The sequence below is a fragment of the Lampetra planeri genome, chromosome 59 (assembly GCF_965212315.1).
Source record: "Lampetra planeri chromosome 59, kcLamPlan1.2.h2, whole genome shotgun sequence".
Lineage (NCBI taxonomy): Eukaryota > Metazoa > Chordata > Hyperoartia > Petromyzontiformes > Petromyzontidae > Lampetra > Lampetra planeri.
Genome location: NC_136165.1, coordinates 1475951 through 1498385, shown reverse-complemented (window position 1 = coordinate 1498385; position 22435 = coordinate 1475951). Strand labels below are relative to the sequence as shown.

General features: G+C 48.2%; 2 protein-coding genes across 2 annotated transcripts in view; both read right to left on the bottom strand.

Moving 5' to 3' along the window:
- LOC144736153 (uncharacterized) overlaps nucleotides 1–22435 on the bottom strand; it is a 114661-nt gene that overhangs the window by 14227 nt on the left and 77999 nt on the right. The window lies entirely within an intron of this gene.
- LOC144736240 (uncharacterized) overlaps nucleotides 1–22435 on the bottom strand; it is a 29143-nt gene that overhangs the window by 626 nt on the left and 6082 nt on the right. The window contains exons 3-5 of the mRNA XM_078618864.1: nucleotides 8123–8642; nucleotides 5860–5972; nucleotides 288–1889 (exon numbers count right to left, since the gene is read on the bottom strand). Coding sequence (XP_078474990.1) covers nucleotides 288–1889; nucleotides 5860–5972; nucleotides 8123–8642 — 2235 coding nt within the window. The remainder of the gene's footprint in view (nucleotides 1–287; nucleotides 1890–5859; nucleotides 5973–8122; nucleotides 8643–22435) is intronic.

The following is a 22435-nucleotide window of genomic DNA, read 5'->3' as shown; positions in this document are numbered from 1 at the left end:
TTTTGTAAACAGCGAAAGGTCGAGCCATGAAATCCCTTTCTCACGCCAATGCTAGCAGAATGGTCTCCCAGAAAACCGGCTCTAAGATGGCACTATGGCCCACCGTTCCACATTGTCTCAGTGCCTACATTTGACCTCGCCACAAGCTACCTACCATTCAGCAAACTGTGCTGTCCCCTTCTAGGTGGTTGGGGGGAGTTAAGAATCTTGGCCAGTGTTTTCATTTGCACATTAATGGGCTAAACATTGGCAAGAGTGTTTTGAGTTGTTATTAGTGCACAAAGTACCTGCTGTGGTAGTTGTGATCGCTTGTTGCGTTGCGGAAGTTGGTATTATTGTTGCAGTAGTTGAAGCTATTATTGCGGTTGTAGTTGTTGCTGCGGGTGTGGCAGTTTGTGCAACTGTTGACGGCGCACTTGATTGTGTTAGAGTTGTTGAGGGCAGGACAGTTGTTGTTGTTGTTGCTGCTGTGGTTGTTAGTGCGGTTGTGGTTGATGCTGACGTATTGGGTGGCGTTGTGACCGGGAATGAAATTGTTGTTGCAATTAACAATGTTGTTGTTGACAGCCCACTGCTTGTGAGTGGTAAAGTTGTTGAAGGTAGTCTTGTTCTTGTTGATTTAGCTACAGTTGTTGTTGCGCTTGTGAGTGCAGTTGCTGTCGTAACTTGAGCGCTGCTTGAGGTAACCGCTGTGGTTGTTTTTTGTGCCACAGATATTGAGGCAGCAGCTGTTGTTGCCTTTGAAGTAGTGGGTTGTATTGTTGCTGCAGCTGAAGTTTGTGCTATTGATGTGCCAACTGTTGTGGTTTGTCCTCTAGTTGTAGGTGATGGGGATGTTGCTAGTGATATGGTTATGGCTGCTGATTTGGAGGCTGTTTTTGGTGGCCCTGTAGTTGTTGCACCTATTGTGGGGGATGGTGACGTTGCTCCTGATGATGTTGGTGCTACTGATGTTGAGGCACCTATTGTGATTTGTGCTAACGTTATGGGCGATGTTGTTGCTCCTGATGATGCTAGCACTACTGATGTTGAGGCACCTGATATGGTTTGTGCTGACGTTATGGGTGATGGTGATGTTGTTCCTGATGATGTTGATGCTACTGATGTTGAGGCACCTGATGTGGTTTGTTCTGACGTTATGGGTGATGGTGATGTTGTTCCTGATGATGTTGATGCTACTGATGTCGAGGCACCTGAGATGGTTTGTCCTGACGTTATGGGTGATGGTGATGTGGCTCCTGATGTGGTTTGTGCTGACGTTATGGGTGATGGGGATGTTGCTCCTGATGACGTTGGTACTACTGATGTTGAGGCAGCGGATGTGGTTTGTCCTGACGTTATGGGTGATGGTGATGTTGTTCCTGATGATGTTGATGCTACTGATGTTGAGGCACCTAAAGTTGTTTGTCCTGACGTTATGGGTGATGGGGATGTTGCTCCTGATGATGTTGATGCTACTGATGTTGATGCAGCCGATGTGGTTTGTGCTGACGTTATGGGTGACGGAGATGTGGCTCCTGATGTGGTTTGTGCTGACCTTATGGGTGATGGAGATGTGGATCCTGATGATGTTGATGCTATTGATGTCGTGACACCTGGTGTGGTTTGGGCTGACGTTAGGGGTGATGGTGAAGTTGCTCCTGATGATGTTGATGCTACTGATGTCGAGGCACCTGATGTGGTTTGTGCTGACGTTAAGGGTGATGGTGATGTTGCTCCTGATGATGCTAGCACTACTGATGTTGAAGCACCTGATATGGTTTGTGCTGACGTTATGGGTGATGGAGATGTGGCACCTGATGATGCTGGTGCTACTGATGTTGAGGCACCTGAGGTGGTTTGTCCTGACGTTATGGGTGATGGTGATGTGGTTCCTGATGTGGTTTGTGCTGACGTTATGGGTGATGGGGATGTTGCTCCTGATGACGTTGGTACTACTGATGTTGAGGCAGCGGATGTGGTTTGTCCTGACGTTATGGGAGATGAAGATGTGGCTCCTGATGATGTTGATGCTATTGATGTCGTGGCACCTGATGTGGTTTGTGCTGACGTTATGGGTGATGGTGATGTTGCTCCTGGTGATGTTGATGCTACTGATGTTGAGGCAGCATATGTGGTTTGTCCTGACGTTATGGGTGATGGAGATGTTGCTCCTGATGATGTTGATGCTACTGATGTTGAGGCACCTGCGGTGGTTTGTGCTGACGTTATGGGTGATGTTGTTGTTGCTCCTGATGATGTTGGTACTACTGATGTTGAGGCAATGGATGTGGTTTGTCCTGACGTTATGGGTGATGGTGATGTTGCTCCTGATGATGTTGATGCTACTGATGTTGAGGCACCTGAGGTGGTTTGTGGTGACGTTATGGGTGATGGTGATGTGGCTCCTGATGTGGTTTGTGCTGAAGTTATGGGTGATGGTGATGTTGTTTCTGATGATGTTGATGCTACTGATGTCGTGGCACCTGGTGTGGTTTGGGTTGACGTTATGGGTGATGGGGATGTTGCTCCTGATGATGTTGATGCTACTGATGTCGAGGCACCTGATGTGGTTTGTGCTGACGTTAAGGGTGATGGTGATGTTGCTCCTGATGATGCTAGCACTACTGATGTTGAGGCACCTGATATGGTTTGTGCTGACGTTATGGGTGATGGAGATGTGGCTCCTGATGATGCTGGTGCTACTGATGTTGAGGCACCTGAGGTGGTTTGTCCTGACGTTATGGGTGATGGTGATGTGGTTCCTGATGTGGTTTGTGCTGACGTTATGGGTGATGGGGATGTTGCTCCTGATGACGTTGGTACTACTGATGTTGAGGCAGCGGATGTGGTTTGTCCTGACGTTATGGGTGATGAAGATGTGGCTCCTGATGATGTTGATGCTATTGATGTCGTGGCACCTGATGTGGTTTGTGCTGACGTTATGGGTGATGGTGATGTTGCTCCTGATGATGTTGATGCTACTGATGTTGAGGCAGCAGATGTGGTTTGTCCTGACGTTATGGGTGATGGAGATGTTGCTCCTGATGATGTTGATGCTACTGATGTTGAGGCACCTGCGGTGGTTTGTGCTGACGTTATGGGTGATGTTGTTGTTGCTCCTGATGATGTTGGTACTACTGATGTTGAGGCAGTGGATGTGGTTTGTCCTGACGTTATGGGTGATGGTGATGTTGCTCCTGATGATGTTGATGCTACTGATGTTGAGGCACCTGAGGTGGTTTGTGGTGACGTTATGGGTGATGGTGATGTGGCTCCTGATGTGGTTTGTCCTGACGTTATGGGTGATGGTGATGTTGTTCCTGATGATGTTGATGCTACTGATGTTGAGGCACCTGATGTGGTTTGTTCTGACGTTATGGGTGATGGTGATGTTGTTCCTGATGATGTTGATGCTACTGATGTCGAGCCACCTGAGGTGGTTTGTCCTGACGTTATGGGTGATGGTGATGTGGCTCCTGATGTGGTTTGTGCTGACGTTATGGGTGATGGGGGTGTGGCTCCTGATGACGTTGGTACTACTGATGTTGAGGCAGCGGATGTGGTTTGTCCTGATGTTATGGGTGATGAAGATGTGGCTCCTGATGATGTTGATGCTATTGATGTTGAGGCACCTGCGGTGGTTTGTGCTGACGTTATGGGTGATGTTGTTGTTGCTCCTGATGGTATTGGTACTACTGATGTTGAGGCAGCGGATGTGGTTTGTCCTGACGTTATGGGTGATGGTGATGTTGTTCCTGATGTTGATGCTACTGATGTTGAGGTACCTAAAGTGGTTTGTCCTGACGTTATGGGTGATGGGGATGTTGCTCCTGATGATGTTGATGCTACTGATGTTGAGGCAGCGGATGTGGTTTGTGCTGACGTTATGGGTGATGGAGATGTGGATCCTGATGATGTTGATGCTATTGATGTCGTGGCACCTGGTGTGGTTTGGGCTGACGTTATGGGTGATGGTGATGTTGCTCCTGATGATGTTGGTACTACTGATGTTGAGGCAATGGATGTGGTTTGTCCTGACGTTATGGGTGATGGTGATGTTGCTCCTGATGATGTTGATGCTACTGATGTTGAGGCACCTGAGGTGCTTTGTGGTGACGTTATGGGTGATGGTGATGTGGCTCCTGATGTGGTCTGTGCTGAAGTTATGGGTGATGGTGATGTTGTTTCTGATGATGTTGATGCTACTGATGTCGTGGCACCTGGTGTGGTTTGGGTTGACGTTATGGGTGATGGGGATGTTGCTCCTGATGATGTTGATGCTACTGATGTTGAGGCAGCGGATGTGGTTTGTCCTGACGTTATGGGTGATGGAGATGTTGCTCCTGAGGATGTTGATGCTACTGATGTCGAGGCACCTGATGTGGTTTGTGCTGACGTTAAGGGTGATGGTGATGTTGCTCCTGATGATGCTAGCACTACTGATGTTGAGGCACCTGATATGGTTTGTGCTGACGTTATGGGTGATGGAGATGTGGCTCCTGATGATGCTGGTGCTACTGATGTTGAGGCACCTGAGGTGGTTTGTCCTGACGTTATGGGTGATGGTGATGTGGTTCCTGATGTGGTTTGTGCTGACGTTATGGGTGATGGGGATGTTGCTCCTGATGACGTTGGTACTACTGATGTTGAGGCAGCGGATGTGGTTTGTCCTGACGTTATGGGTGATGAAGATGTGGCTCCTGATGATGTTGATGCTATTGATGTCGTGGCACCTGATGTGGTTTGTGCTGACGTTATGGGTGATGGTGATGTTGCTCCTGATGATGTTGATGCTATTGATGTTGAGGCAGCAGATGTGGTTTGTCCTGACGTTATGGGTGATGGAGATGTTGCTCCTGATGATGTTGATGCTACTGATGTTGTGGCACCTGCGGTGGTTTGTGCTGACGTTATGGGTGATGTTGTTGTTGCTCCTGATGATGTTGGTACTACTGATGTTGAGGCAGTGGATGTGTTTTGTCCTGACGTTATGGGTGATGGTGATGTTGCTCCTGATGATGTTGATGCTACTGATGTTGAGGCACCTGAAGTGGTTTGTGGTGACGTTATGGGTGATGGTGATGTGGCTCCTGATGTGGTTTGTCCTGACGTTATGGGTGATGGTGATGTTGTTCCTGATGATGTTGATGCTACTGATGTTGAGGCACCTGATGTGGTTTGTTCTGACGTTATGGGTGATGGTGATGTTGTTCCTGATGATGTTGATGCTACTGATGTCGAGGCACCTGAGGTGCTTTGTCCTGACGTTATGGGTGATGGTGATGTGGCTCCTGATGTGGTTTGTGCTGACGTTATGGGTGATGGGGATGTGGCTCCTGATGATGTTGATGCTATTGATGTTGAGGCACCTGCGGTGGTTTGTGCTGACGTTATGGGTGATGTTGTTGTTGCTCCTGATGGTATTGGTACTACTGATGTTGAGGCAGCGGATGTGGTTTGTCCTGACGTTATGGGTGATGGTGATGTTGTTCCTGATGTTGATGCTACTGATGTTGAGGTACCTAAAGTGGTTTGTCCTGACGTTATGGGTGATGGGGATGTTGCTCCTGATGATGTTGATGCTACTGATGTTGAGGCAGCCGATGTGGTTTGTGCTGACGTTATGGGTGATGGAGATGTGGATCCTGATGATGTTGATGCTACTGATGTCGAGGCACCTGATGTGGTTTGTGCTGACGTTAAGGGTGATGGTAATGTTGCTCCTGATGATGTTGATGCTACTGATGTTGAGGCACCTGATATGGTTTGTGCTGACGTTATGGGTGATGGAGATGTGGCTCCTGATGATGCTGGTGCTACTGATGTTGAGGCACCTGAGGTGGTTTGTCCTGACGTCATGGGTGATGGTGATGTGACTCCTGAAGATGTTGATGCTCCTGATGTTGAGGCACCTGATGTGGTTTTTGCTGACGTCATGGGTGATGGAGATGTGGCTCCTAATGATGTTGATGCTACTGATGTGGAGGCACCTGCGGTGGTTTGTGCTGACGTTATGGGTGATGTTGTTGTTGCTCCTGATGATGTTGATGCTACTGATGTTGAGGCAGCGGATGTGGTTTGTGCTGACGTTATGGGTGATGGTGATGTGGCTCCTGATGATGTTGATGATACTGATGTTGAGGCACCTGATGTGGTTTGTCCTGACGTTATGGCTGATGGTGATGTTGCTTCTGATGATGTTGATGCTACTGATGTTGACGCACCTGATGTGGTTTCTCCTGACGTTACGGGTGATGGAGATGTTGCTCCTAATGATGTTGATGCTACTGATGTGGAGGCACCTGCGGTGGTTTGTGCTGACGTTATGGGTGATGTTGTTGTTGCTCCTGATGATGTTGGTACTACTGATATTGAGGCAGCAGATGTGGTTTGTCCTGACGTTATGGGTGATGGTGATGTTGCTCCTGATGATGTTGACGCTACTGATGTTGAGGCACCTAAGGTGGTTTGTCCTGACGTTATGGGTGATGGGGATGTTGCTCCTGATGATGTCGATGCTACTGATGTTAAGGCACCGGATGTGGTTTGTGCTGACGTTATGGGTGATGGAGATGTGGATCCTGATGATGTTGATGCTACTGATGTTGAGGCACCTGATGTGATTTGTCCTGACGTTATGGGTGATGGTGATGTGGCTCCTGATGTGGTTTGTGCTGACGTTATGGGTGATGGAGATGTGGATCCTGATGATGTTGATGATACTGATGTTGAGGCACCTGATGTGGTTTGTGCTGACGTTATGGGTGATGGAGATGTGGCTCCTGATGATGTTGATGCTACTGATGTTGACGCACCTGATGTGGTTTCTCCTGACGTTACGGGTGATGGAGATGTTGCTCCTAATGATGTTGATGCTACTGATGTGGAGGCACCTGCGGTGGTTTGTGCTGACGTTATGGGTGATGTTGTTGTTGTTCCTGATGATGTTGGTACTACTGATATTGAGGCAGCAGATGTGGTTTGTCCTGACGTTATGGGTGATGGTGATGTTGCTCCTAATGATGTTGATGCTACTGATGTGGAGGCACCTGCGGTGGTTTGTGCTGACGTTATGGGTGATGTTGTTGTTGCTCCTGATGATGTTGGTACTACTGATGTGGAGGCACCTGCGGTGGTTTGTGCTGACGTTATGGGTGATGTTGTTGTTGCTCCTGATGATGTTGGTACTACTGATATTGAGGCAGCAGATGTGGTTTGTCCTGACGTTATGGGTGATGGTGATGTTGCTCCTGATGATGTTGATGCTACTGATGTTGAGGCACCTAAGGTGGTTTGTCCTGACGTTATGGGTGATGGGGATGTTGCTCCTGATGATGTTGATGCTACTGATGTTAAGGCACCGGATGTGGTTTGTGCTGACGTTATGGGTGATGGAGATGTGGATCCTGATGATGTTGATGCTACTGATGTTGAGGCACCTGATGTGATTTGTCCTGACGTTATGGGTGATGGTGATGTGGCTCCTGATGTGGTTTGTGCTGACGTTATGGGTGATGGAGATGTGGATCCTGATGATGTTGATGATACTGATGTTGAGGCACCTGATGTGGTTTGTGCTGACGTTATGGGTGATGGAGATGTGGCTCCTGATGATGTTGATGCTACTGATGTTGATGCACCTGATGTGGTTTGCGCTGACGTTAAGGGTGATGGTGATGTTGCCCCTGATGATGCTAGCACTACTGATGTTGAGGAACCTGATATGGGTTGTGCTGACGTTATGAGTGATGGGGTTGTTGCTCCTGATGATGTTGATGCTACTGTTGTTGAGGCACCTGATGTGGTTTGTCCTGACGTCATGAGTGATGGAGATGTGGCTCCTGATGATGTTGATGCTACTGATGTTGAGGCACCTGATGTGGTTTGTGCTGACGTTATGGGTGATGGAGATGTGGCTCCTGATGTGGTTTGTGCTGACGTTATGGGTGATGGAGATGTGGATCCTGATGATGTTGATGCTATTGATGTCGTGGCACCTGGTGTGGTTTGTCCTGACGTTATGGGTGATGGTGATGTGGCTCCTGATGTGGTTTGTGCTGACGTCATGGGTGATTGGGATGTTGATCCTGATGATGTTGATGCTACTGACGTTGAGGCAGCGGATGTGGTTTGTGCTGACGTTATGGGTGATCGAGATGTGGATCCTGATGATGTTGATGCTACTGATGTTGAGGCAGCGGATGTGGTTTGTCCTGATGTTATGGGTGATGGAGATGTGGCTCCTGATGTGGTTTGTGCTGACGTTATGGGTGTTGGTGATGTTGTTTCTGATGATGTTGATGCTACTGATGTCAATGCACCTGAGGTGGTTTGCCCTGACGTTATGGGTGATGGTGATGTGGCTTCTGATGTAGTTTGTGCTGACGTTATGAGTGATGGGGATGTTGCTCCTGATGACGTTGGTACTACTGATGTTGAGGCAGCGGATGTGGTTTGTCCTGACGTTATGGGTGATGGAGATGTTGCTCCTAATGATGGTGATGCTACTGATGTGGAGGCACCTTCGGTGGTTTGTGCTGACGTTATAGGTGATGTTGTTGTTGCTCCTGATGATGTTGGTAGTACTGATGTTGAGGCAGCGGATGTGGTTTGTCCTGACGTTATGGGTGATGGTGATGTTGCTCCTGATGATGTTGATGCTACTGATGTTGAGGCACCTAAGGTGGTTTGTCCTGACGTTATGGGTGATGGGGATGTTGCTCCTGATGATGTTGAGGCTACTGATGTTGAGGCAGCAGATGTGGTTTGTGCTGACGTTATGGGTGATAGAGATGTGGCTCCTGATGTGGTTTGTGCTGACGTTATGGGTGATGGAGATGTGGATCCTGATGATGTTGATGCTATTGATGTCGTGGCACCTCGTGTGGTTTGTCCTGACGTTATGGGTGATGGTGATGTGGCTCCTGATGATGTTGATGCTACTGATGTTGAGGCCGCGGATGTGGTTTGTGCGGACGTTATGGGTGATGGAGATGTGGCTCCTGATGTGGTTTGTGCTGACGTTATGGGTGATGGGGATGTTGATCCTGATGATGTTGATGCTACTGACGATGAGGCAGCGGATGTGGTTTGTGCTGACGTTATCGGTGATGGAGATGTTGCTCCTGATGATATTGATGCTACTGATGTTGAGGCAGCGGATGTGGTTTGTCCTGACGTTATGGGTGATGGAGATGTGGCTCCTGATGTGGTTTGTGCTGACGTTATGGGTGATGGTGATGTTGTTTCTGATGACGTTGGTACTACTGATGTTGAGGCAGCAGATGTGGTTTGTCCTGACGTTATGGGTGATGGTGATGTTGCTCCTGATGTTGTTGATGCTATTGATGTCGAGGCACCTGAGGTGGTTTGTGCTGACGTTATGAGTGATGGGGATGTTGCTCCTGATGATGTTGATGCTACTGATGTTGAGGCAGCAGATGTGGTTTGTCCTGACGTTATGGGTGATGGAGATGTTGCTCCTAATGATGTTGATGCTACTGATGTGGAGGCACCTGCGGTGGTTTGTTTTGACGTTATGGGTGATGTTGTTGTTGCTCCTGATGATGTTCGTACTACTGATGTTGAGGCAGCAGATGTGGTTTGTCCTGACGTTATGGGTGATGGTGATGTTGCTCCTGATGATGTTGATGCTACTGATGTTGAGGCACCTAAGGTGGTTTGTCCTGACGTTATGGGTGATGGTGATGTTGCTCCTGATGATGTTGATGCTATTGATGTTGAGGCACCTGATGTGGTTTGTGCTGACGTTAAGGGTGATGGAGATGTGGCTCCTGATGTGGTTTGTGCTGACGTTATTGGTGATGGAGATGTGGCTCCTGATGATGTTGATGCTACTGATGTTGATGCACCTGATGTGGTTTGTGCTGACGTTAAGGGTGATGGTGATGTTGCTCCTGATGATGCTAGCACTACTGATGTTGAGGCACCTGATATGGTTTGTCCTGACGTTATGGGTGATGGTGATGTTGCTCCTGATGATGTTGATGCTACTGATGTTGATGCACCTGATGTGGTTTGTCCTGACGTTATGGGTGATGGTGATGTTGCTCCTGATGATGTTGATGCTACTGACGTTGAGGCAGCGGATGTGGTTTGTGCTGACGTTATGGGTGATGGAGATGTTGCTCCTGATGATGTTGATGCTACTGATGTTGAGGCAGCGGATGTGGTTTGTCCTGACGTTATGGGTGATGGAGATGTGGCTCCTGATGTGGTTTGTGCTGACGTTATGGGTGATGGTGATGTTGTTTCTGATGATGTTGATGCTACTGATGTCAAGGCACCTGAGGTGGTTTGTCCTGTCGTTATGGGTGATGGTGATCTGGCTTCTGATGTGGTTTGTGCTGACGTTATGAGTGATGGGGATGTTGCTCCTGATGACGTTGGTACTACTAATGTTGACGCAGCGGATGTGGTTTGTCCTGACGTTATGGGTGATGGTGATGTGGCTCCTGATGTTGTTGATGCTATTGATGTCGAGGCACCTGAGGTGGTTTGTGGTGACGTTATGGGTGATGGAGATGTTGCTCCTAATGATGTTGATGCTACTGATGTGGAGGCACCTGCGGTGGTTTGTGCTGACGTTATGGGTGATGTTGTTGTTGCTCCTGATGATGTTGGTACTACTGATGTTGAGGCACCTGATGTGGTTTGTCCTGACGTTATGGGTGATGTTGCTCCTGATGATGTTGATGCTACTGATGTTGAGGCACCTAAGGTGGTTTGTCCTGACGTTATGGGTGATGGTGATGTTGCTCCTGATGATGTCGATGCTACTGATGTTGAGGCACCTGATGTGGTTTGTGCTGACGTTAAGGGTGATGGAGATGTGGCTCCTGATGTGGTTTGTGCTGACGTTATTGGTGATGGAGATGTGGCTCCTGATGATGTTGATGCTACTGATGTTGATGCACCTGATGTGGTTTGTGCTGACGTTAAGGGTGATGGTGATGTTGCTCCTGATGATGCTAGCACTACTGATGTTGAGGCACCTGATATGGTTTGTCCTGACGTTATGGGTGATGGTGATGTTGCTCCTGATGATGTTGATGCTACTGATGTTGATGCACCTGATGTGGTTTGTCCTGACGTTATGGGTGATGGTGATGTGGCTCCTGATGATGTTGATGCTACTGATGTTGAGGCACCTGATGTGGTTTGTGCTGACGTTATGGGTGATGTTGTTGTTGCTCCTGATGATGTTGATACTACTGATGTTGAGGCAGCGGATGTGGTTTGTCCTGACGTTATGGGTGATGGTGATGTGGCTCCTAATGGTGTTGATGCTATTGATGTCGAGGCACCTGAAGTGGTTTGTGCTGACGTTATGGGTGATGGGGATGTTGTTCCTGATGATGTTGATGCTACTGATGTTGAGGCAGCAGATGTGGTTTGTCCTGACGTTATGGGTGATGGAGATGTTGCTCCTAATGATGGTGATGCTACTGATGTGGAGGCACCTTCGGTGGTTTGTGCTGACGTTATAGGTGATGTTGTTGTTGCTCCTGATGATGTTGGTAGTACTGATGTTGAGGCAGCGGATGTGGTTTGTCCTGACGTTATGGGTGATGGTGATGTTGCTCCTGATGATGTTGATGCTACTGATGTTGAGGCACCTAAGGTGGTTTGTCCTGACGTTATGGGTGATGGGGATGTTGCTCCTGATGATGTTGAGGCTACTGATGTTGAGGCAGCAGATGTGGTTTGTGCTGACGTTATGGGTGATGGAGATGTGGCTCCTGATGTGGTTTGTGCTGACGTTATGGGTGATGGAGATGTGGATCCTGATGATATTGATGCTACTGACGATGAGGCAGCAGATGTGGTTTGTGCTGACGTTATCGGTGATGGAGATGTTGCTCCTGATGTGGTTTGTGCTGACGTTATGGGTGATGGTGATGTTGTTTCTGATGACGTTGGTACTACTGATGTTGAGGCAGCAGATGTGGTTTGTCCTGACGTTATGGGTGATGGTGATGTTGCTCCTGATGTTGTTGATGCTATTGATGTCGAGGCACCTGAGGTGGTTTGTGCTGACGTTATGAGTGATGGTGATGTTGTTTCTGATGACGTTGGTACTACTGATGTTGAGGCAGCAGATGTGGTTTGTCCTGACGTTATGGGTGATGGAGATGTGGCTCCTGATGTGGTTTGTGCTGACGTTATGGGTGATGGTGATGTTGTTTCTGATGACGTTGGTACTACTAATGTTGACGCAGCGGATGTGGTTTGTCCTGACGTTATGGGTGATGGTGATGTGGCTCCTGATGTTGTTGATGCTATTGATGTCGAGGCACCTGAGGTGGTTTGTGGTGACGTTATTAGTGATGGGGATGTTGCTCCTGATGATGTTGATGCTACTGATGTTGAGGCAGCAGATGTGGTTTGTCCTGACGTTATGGGTGATGGATATGTTGCTCCTAATGATGTCGATGCTACTGATGTTGAGGCACCTGATGTGGTTTGTGCTGACGTTAAGGGTGATGGAGATGTGGCTCCTGATGTGGTTTGTCCTGACGTTATGGGTGATGGTGATGTGGCTCCTGATGTTGTTGATGCTATTGATGTCGAGGCACCTGAGGTGGTTTGTACTGACGTTATGAGTGATGGGGATGTTGCTCCTGATGACGTTGGTACTACTAATGTTGACGCAGCGGATGTGGTTTGTCCTGACGTTATGGGTGATGGTGATGTGGCTCCTGATGTTGTTGATGCTATTGATGTCGAGGCACCTGAGGTGGTTTGTGGTGACGTTATTAGTGATGGGGATGTTGCTCCTGATGATGTTGATGCTACTGATGTTGAGGCAGCAGATGTGGTTTGTCCTGACGTTATGGGTGATGGATATGTTGCTCCTAATGATGTTGATGCTACTGATGTGGAGGCACCTGCGGTGGTTTGTGCTGACGTTATGGGTGATGTTGTTGTTGCTCCTGATGATGTTGGTACTACTGATGTTGAGGCACCTGATGTGGTTTGTCCTGACGTTATGGGTGATGTTGCTCCTGATGATGTTGATGCTACTGATGTTGAGGCACCTAAGGTGGTTTGTCCTGACGTTATGGGTGATGGTGATGTTGCTCCTAATGATGTCGATGCTACTGATGTTGAGGCACCTGATGTGGTTTGTGCTGACGTTAAGGGTGATGGAGATGTGGCTCCTGATGTGGTTTGTGCTGACGTTATGGGTGATGGAGATGTGGCTCCTGATGATGTTGATGCTACTGATGTTGATGCACCTGATGTGGTTTGTGCTGACGTTAAGGGTGATGGTGATGTTGCTCCTGATGATGCTAGCACTACTGATGTTGAGGCACCTGATATGGTTTGTCCTGACGTTATGGGTGATGGTGATGTTGCTCCTGATGATGTTGATGCTACTGATGTTGATGCACCTGATGTGGTTTGTCCTGACGTTATGGGTGATGGTGATGTGGCTCCTGATGATGTTGATGCTACTGATGTTGAGGCACCTGATGTGGTTTGTGCTGACGTTATGGGTGATGTTGTTGTTGCTCCTGATGATGTTGATACTACTGATGTTGAGGCAGCGGATGTGGTTTGTCCTGACGTTATGGGTGATGGTGATGTTGCTCCTGATGATGTTGATGCTACTGATGTTGAGGCACCTAAGGTGGTTTGTCCTGACGTTATGAGTGATGGGGATGTTGCTCCTGATGATGTTGATGCTACTGATGTTGAGGCAGCGGATGTGGTTTGTGTTGACGTTATGGGTGATGGAGATGTGGCTCCTGATGTGGTTTGTGCTGACGTTATGGGTGATGGAGATGTGGATCCTGATGATGTTGATGCTATTGATGTCGTGGCACCTGGTGTGGTTTGTCCTGACGTTATGGGTGATGGTGATGTGGCTCCTGATGTGGTTTGTGCTGATGTTATGAGTGATGGGGATGTTGCTCCTGATGACGTTGTTGCTACTGACGTTGAGGCAGCGGATGTGGTTTGTTCTGACGTTATGGGTGATGGAGATGTGGCTCCTGATGTGGTTTGTGCTGACGTTATTGGTGATGGAGATGTGGCTCCTGATGATGTTGATGCTACTGATGTTGATGCACCTGATGTGGTTTGTGCTGACGTTAAGGGTGATAGTGATGTTGCTCCTGATGATGTTGATGCTACTGATGTTGAGGCACCTGATGTGGTTTGTGCTGACGTTAAGGGTGATGGAGATGTGGCTCCTGATGTGGTTTGTGCTGACGTTATTGGTGATGGAGATGTGGCTCCTGATGATGTTGATGCTACTGATGTTGATGCACCTGATGTGGTTTGTGCTGACGTTAAGGGTGATGGTGATGTTGCTCCTGGTGATGCTAGCACTACTGATGTTGAGGCACCTGATATGGTTTGTCCTGACGTTATGGGTGATGGTGATGTTGCTCCTGATGATGTTGATGCTACTGATATTGATGCACCTGATGTGGTTTGTCCTGACGTTATGGGTGATGGTGATGTTGCTCCTGATGATGTTGATGCTACTGACGTTGAGGCAGCGGATGTGGTTTGTGCTGACGTTATGGGTGATGGAGATGTTGCTCCTGATGATGTTGATGCTACTGATGTTGAGGCAGCGGATGTGGTTTGTCCTGACGTTATGGGTGATGGAGATGTGGCTCCTGATGTGGTTTGTGCTGACGTTATGGGTGATGGTGATGTTGTTTCTGATGATGTTGATGCTACTGATGTCAAGGCACCTAAGGTGGTTTGTCCTGACGTTATGGGTGATGGTGATCTGGCTTCTGATGTGGTTTGTGCTGACGTTATGAGTGATGGGGATGTTGCTCCTGATGACGTTGGTACTACTAATGTTGACGCAGCGGATGTGGTTTGTCCTGACGTTATGGGTGATGGTGATGTGGCTCCTGATGTTGTTGATGCTATTGATGTCGAGGCACCTGAGGTGGTTTGTGGTGACGTTATTAGTGATGTTGTTGTTGCTCCTGATGATGTTGGTACTACTGATGTTGAGGCACCTGATGTGGTTTGTCCTGACGTTATGGGTGATGTTGCTCCTGATGATGTTGATGCTACTGATGTTGAGGCACCTAAGGTGGTTTGTCCTGACGTTATGGGTGATGGTGATGTTGCTCCTAATGATGTCGATGCTACTGATGTTGAGGCACCTGATGTGGTTTGTGCTGACGTTAAGGGTGATGGAGATGTGGCTCCTGATGTGGTTTGTGCTGACGTTATGGGTGATGGAGATGTGGCTCCTGATGATGTTGATGCTACTGATGTTGATGCACCTGATGTGGTTTGTGCTGACGTTAAGGGTGATGGTGATGTTGCTCCTGATGATGCTAGCACTACTGATGTTGAGGCACCTGATATGGTTTGTCCTGACGTTATGGGTGATGGTGATGTTGCTCCTGATGATATTGATGCTACTGATGTTGATGCACCTGATGTGGTTTGTCCTGACGTTATGGGTGATGGTGATGTGGCTCCTGATGATGTTGATGCTACTGATGTTGAGGCACCTGATGTGGTTTGTGCTGACGTTATGGGTGATGTTGTTGTTGCTCCTGATGATGTTGATACTACTGATGTTGAGGCAGCGGATGTGGTTTGTCCTGACGTTATGGGTGTTGGTGATGTTGCTCCTGATGATGTTGATGCTACTGATGTTGAGGCACCTAAGGTGGTTTGTCCTGACGTTATGGGTGATGGGGATGTTGCTCCTGATGATGTTGATGCTACTGATGTTGAGGCAGCGGATGTGGTTTGTGCTGACGTTATGGGTGATGGAGATGTGGCTCCTGATGTGGTTTGTGCTGACGTTATGGGTGATGGAGATGTGGATTCTGATGATGTTGATGCTATTGATGTCGTGGCACCTGGTGTGGTTTGTCCTGACGTTATGGGTGATGGTGATGTGGCTCCTGATGTGGTTTGTGCTGATGTTATGAGTGATGGGGATGTTGCTCCTGATGACGTTGTTGCTACTGACGTTGAGGCAGCGGATGTGGTTTGTTCTGACGTTATGGGTGATGGAGATGTGGCTCCTGATGTGGTTTGTGCTGACGTTATGGGTGATGGTGATGTTGTTTCTGATGATGTTGATGCTACTGATGTCAAGGCACCTGAGGTGGTTTGCCCTGACGTTATGGGTGATGGTGATGTGGCTTCTGATGTAGTTTGTGCTGACGTTATGAGTGATGGGGATGTTGCTCCTGATGACGTTGGTACTACTGATGTTGAGGCAGCGGATGTGGTTTGTCCTGACGTTATGGGTGATGGTGATGTGGCTCCTGATGTTGTTGATGCTATTGATGTCGAGGCACCTGAGGTGGTTTGTGCTGACGTTATGGGTGATGGGGATGTTGCTCCTGATGATGTTGATGCTACTGATGTGGAGGCACCTGCGGTGGTTTGTGCTGACGTTATGGGTGATGTTGTTGTTGCTCCTGATGATGTTGGTACAACTGATGTTGATGCAGCTGATGTGGTTTGTGCTGATGTTATGGGTGATGTTGTTGTTGCTCCTGATGATGTTGGTACTACTGATGTTGAGGCACCTGCGGTGGTTTGTGCTGACGTTATGGGTGATGTTGTTGTTGCTCCTGATGATGTTGATGCTACTGATGTTGAGGCAGCGGATGTGGTTTGTCCTGACGTTATGGGTGATGGAGATGCGGCTCCTGATGTGGTTTGTGCTGACGTTATGGGTGATGGAGATGTGGCTCCTGATGTGGTTTGTGCTGACGTTATGGGTGATGGAGATGTGGATCCTGATGATGTTGATGCTACTGATGTTGAGGCACCAGATGTGGTTTGTCCTGACGTTATGGGTGATGGAGATGTGGCTCCTGATGTGGTTTGTGCTGACGTTATGGGTGATGGTGATGTTGTTTCTGATGACGTTGGTACTACTGATGTTGAGGCAGCAGATGTGGTTTGTCCTGACGTTATGGGTGATGGTGATGTGGCTCCTGATGGTGTTGATGCTATTGATGTCGAGGCACCTGAGGTGGTTTGTGTTGACGTTATGGGTGATGGGGATGTTGCTCCTGATGATGTTGATGCTACTGATGTTGAGGCAGCAGATGTGGTTTGTCCTGACGTTATGGGTGATGGAGATGTTGCTCCTAATGATGTTGATGCTACTGATGCGGAGGCACCTTCGGTGGTTTGTGCTGACGTTATGGGTGATGGGGATGTTGCTCCTGATGATGTTGATGCTACTGATGTTGAGGCAGCGGATCTGGTTTGTCCTGACGTTATGGGTGATGGTGATGTTGCTCCTGATGATGTTGATGCTACTGATGTTGAGGCACCTAAGGTGGTTTGTACTGACGTTATGGGTGATGGGGATGTTGCTCCTGATGATGTTGATGCTACTGATGTTGAGGCAGCGGATGTGGTTTGTGCTGACGTTATGGGTGATGGAGATGTGGCTCCTGATATGGTTTGTGCTGACGTTATGGGTGATGGAGATGTGGATCCTGATGATGTTGATGCTTTTGATGTCGTGTCACCTGGTGTGGTTTGTCCTGACGTTATGGGTGATGGTGATGTGGCTCCTGATGATGTTGATGCTACTGATGTTGAGGCACCTAAGGTGGTTTGTGCTGACGTTATGGGTGATGTTGTTGCTCCTGATGATGTTAGTACTACTGATGTTGAGGCAGCGGATGTGGTTTGTCCTGACGTTATGGGTGATGGTGATGTGGCTTCTGATGTGGTTTGTGCTGACGTTATGGGTGATGGGGATGTTGATCCTGATGATGTTGATGCTACTGACGTTGAGGCAGCGGATGTGGTTTGTCCTGACGTTATGGGTGATGGAGATGTGGCTCCTGATGTGGTTTGTGCTGACGTTATGGGTGATGGTAATGTTGTTTCTGATGATGTTGATGCTACTGATGTCAAGGCACCTGAGGTGGTTTGCCCTGACGTTATGGGTGATGGTGATGTGGCTTCTGATGTAGTTTGTGCTGACGTTATGAGTGATGGGGATGTTGCTCCAGATGACGTTGGTACTACTGATGTTGAGGCAGCAGATGTGGTTTGTCCTGACGTTATGGGTGATGGAGATGTTGCTCCTAATGATGTTGATGCTACTGATGTGGAGTCACCTTCGGTGGTTTGTGCTGACGTTATGGGTGATGGGGATGTTGCTCCTGATGATGTTGATGCTACTGATGTGGAGGCACCTGCGGTGGTTTGTGCTGACGTTATGGGTGATGTTGTTGTTGCTCCTGATGATGTTGGTACTACTGATGTTGAGGCAGCAGATTTGGTTTGTCCTGACGTTATGGGTGATGGTGATGTTGCTCCTGATGATGTTGATGCTATTGATGTTGAGGCACCTAAGGTGGTTTGTCCTGACGTTATGGGTGATGGGGATGTTGCTCCTGATGATGTTGATGCTACTGATGTTGAGGCACCTAATGTGGTTTGTCCTGACGTTATGGGTGATGGAGATGTGGCTCCTGATGTGGTTTGTGCTGACGTTATGGGTGATGGAGATGTGGCTCCTGATAATGTTGATGCTACGGATATTGATGCACCTGATGTGGTTTGTGCTGACGTTAAGGGTGATGGTGATGTTGCTCCTGATGATGCTAGCACTACTGATGTTGAGGCACCTGATATGGTTTGTCCTGACGTTATGGGTGATGGTGATGTTGCTCCTGATGATGTTGATGCTACTGATGTTGAGGCACCTGATGTGGTTTGTCCTGACGTTATGGGTGATGGTGATGTGACTCCTGATGATGTTGATGCTACTGATGTTGAGGCACCTGATGTGGTTTGTGCTGACGTTATGGGTGATGTTGTTGTTGCTCCTGATGATGTTGGTACTACTGATGTTGAGGCAGCGGATGTGGTTTGTCCTGACGTTATGGGTGATGGTGATGTTGCTCCTGATGATGTTGATGCTACTGATGTTGAGGCACTTAAGGTGGTTTGTCCTGACGTAATGGGTGATGGGGATGTTGCTCCTGATGATATTGATGCTACTGACGTTGAGGCAGCGGATGTGGTTTGTCCTGACGTTATGGGTGATGGAGATGTGGCTCCTGATGTGGTTTGTGCTGACGTTATTGGTGATGGTAATGTTGTTTCTGATGATGTTGATGCTACTGATGTCAAGGCACCTGAGGTGGTTTGCCCTGACGTTATGGGTGATGGTGATGTGGCTTCTGATGTAGTTTGTGCTGACGTTATGAGTGATGGGGATGTTGCTCCAGATGACGTTGGTACTACTGATGTTGAGGCAGCAGATGTGGTTTGTCCTGACGTTATGGGTGATGGAGATGTTGCTCCTAATGATGTTGATGCTACTGATGTGGAGTCACCTTCGGTGGTTTGTGCTGACGTTATGGGTGATGGGGATGTTGCTCCTGATGATGTTGATGCTACTGATGTTGAGGCAGCGGATGTGGTTTGTCCTGACGTTATGGGTGATGGCGATGTTGCTCCTGATGATGTTGATGCTACTGATGTTGAGGCACCTAAGGTGGTTTGTACTGACGTTATGGGTGATGGGGATGTTGCTCTTGATGATGTTGATGCTACTGATGTTGAGGCAGCGGATGTGGTTTGTGCTGACGTTATGGGTGATGGAGATGTGGCTCCTGATATGGTTTGTGCTGACGTTATGGGTGATGGAGATGTGGATCCTGATGATGTTGATGCTTTTGATGTCGTGTCACCTGGTGTGGTTTGTCCTGACGTTATGGGTGATGGTGATGTGGCTCCTGATGATGTTGATGCTACTGATGTTGAGGCACCTAAGGTGGTTTGTGCTGACGTTATGGGTGATGTTGTTGCTCCTGATGATGTTGGTACTACTGATGTTGAGGCAGCGGGTGTGGTTTGTCCTGACGTTATGGGTGATGGTGATGTGGCTTCTGATGTGGTTTGTGCTGACGTTATGGGTGATGGGGATGTTGATCCTGATGATGTTGATGCTACTGACGTTGAGGCAGCGGATGTGGTTTGTCCTGACGTTATGGGTGATGGAGATGTGGCTCCTGATGTGGTTTGTGCTGACGTTATGGGTGATGGTAATGTTGTTTCTGATGATGTTGATGCTACTGATGTCAAGGCACCTGAGGTGGTTTGCCCTGACGTTATGGGTGATGGTGATGTGGCTTCTGATGTAGTTTGTGCTGACGTTATGAGTGATGGGGATGTTGCTCCAGATGACGTTGGTACTACTGATGTTGAGGCAGCGGATGTAGTTTTTCCTGATGTTATGGGTGATGGTGATGTGGCTCCTGATGTTGTTGATGCTATTGATGTCGAGGCACCTGAGGTGGTTTGTGCTGACGTTATGAGTGATGGGGATGTTGCTCCTGATGATGTTGATGCTACTGATGTTGAGGCAGCAGATGTGGTTTGTCCTGACGTTATGGGTGATGGTGATGTTGCTCCTGATGATGTTGATGCTACTGATGTTGAGGCACCTAAGGTGGTTTGTACTGACGTTATGGGTGATGGGGATGTTGCTCCTGATGATGTTGATGCTACTGATGTTGAGGCAGCGGATGTGGTTTGTGCTGACGTTATGGGTGATGGAGATGTGGCTCCTGATATGGTTTGTGCTGACGTTATGGGTGATGGAGATGTGGATCCTGATGATGTTGATGCTTTTGATGTCGTGTCACCTGGTGTGGTTTGTCCTGACCTTATGGGTGATGGTGATGTGGCTCCTGATGATGTTGATGCTACTGATGTTGAGGCACCTAAGGTGGTTTGTGCTGACATTATGGGTGATGTTGTTGCTCCTGATGATGTTGGTACTACTGATGTTGAGGCAGCGGATGTGGTTTGTCCTGACGTTATGGGTGATGGTGATGTGGCTTCTGATGTGGTTTGTGCTGACGTTATGGGTGATGGGGATGTTGATCCTGATGATGTTGATGCTACTGACGTTGAGGCAGCGGATGTGGTTTGTCCTGACGTTATGGGTGATGGAGATGTGGCTCCTGATGTGGTTTGTGCTGACGTTATGGGTGATGGTAATGTTGTTTCTGATGATGTTGATGCTACTGATGTCAAGGCACCTGAGGTGGTTTGCCCTGACGTTATGGGTGATGGTGATGTGGCTTCTGATGTAGTTTGTGCTGACGTTATGAGTGATGGGGATGTTGCTCCAGATGACGTTGGTACTACTGATGTTGAGGCAGCGGATGTAGTTTTTCCTGATGTTATGGGTGATGGTGATGTGGCTCCTGATGTTGTTGATGCTATTGATGTCGAGGCACCTGAGGTGGTTTGTGCTGACGTTATGAGTGATGGGGATGTTGCTCCTGATGATGTTGATGCTACTGATGTTGAGGCAGCAGATGTGGTTTGTCCTGACGTTATGGGTGATGGTGATGTTGCTCCTGATGATGTTGATGCTACTGATGTTGAGGCACCTAAGGTGGTTTGTACTGACGTTATGGGTGATGGGGATGTTGCTCCTGATGATGTTGATGCTACTGATGTTGAGGCAGCGGATGTGGTTTGTGCTGACGTTATGGGTGATGGAGATGTGGCTCCTGATATGGTTTGTGCTGACGTTATGGGTGATGGAGATGTGGATCCTGATGATGTTGATGCTTTTGATGTCGTGTCACCTGGTGTGGTTTGTCCTGACCTTATGGGTGATGGTGATGTGGCTCCTGATGATGTTGATGCTACTGATGTTGAGGCACCTAAGGTGGTTTGTGCTGACATTATGGGTGATGTTGTTGCTCCTGATGATGTTGGTACTACTGATGTTGAGGCAGCGGATGTGGTTTGTCCTGACGTTATGGGTGATGGTGATGTGGCTTCTGATGTGGTTTGTGCTGACGTTATGGGTGATGGGGATGTTGATCCTGATGATGTTGATGCTACTGACGTTGAGGCAGCGGATGTGGTTTGTCCTGACGTTATGGGTGATGGAGATGTGGCTCCTGATGTGGTTTGTGCTGACGTTATGGGTGATGGTAATGTTGTTTCTGATGATGTTGATGCTACTGATGTCAAGGCACCTGAGGTGGTTTGCCCTGACGTTATGGGTGATGGTGATGTGGCTTCTGATGTAGTTTGTGCTGACGTTATGAGTGATGGGGATGTTGCTCTAGATGACGTTGGTACTACTGATGTTGAGGCAGCGGATGTGGTTTGTCCTGATGTTATGGGTGATGGTGATGTGGCTCCTGATGTTGTTGATGCTATTGATGTCGAGGCACCTGAGGTGGTTTGTGCTGACGTTATGAGTGATGGGGATGTTGCTCCTGATGATGTTGATGCTACTGATGTTGAGGCAGCAGATGTGGTTTGTCCTGATGTTATGGGTGATGGAGATGTTGCTCCTAATGATGTTGATGCTACTGATGTGGAGGCACCTGCGGTGGTTTGTGCTGACGTTATGGGTGATGTTGTTGTTGCTCCTGATGATGTTGGTACTACTGATGTTGAGGCAGCG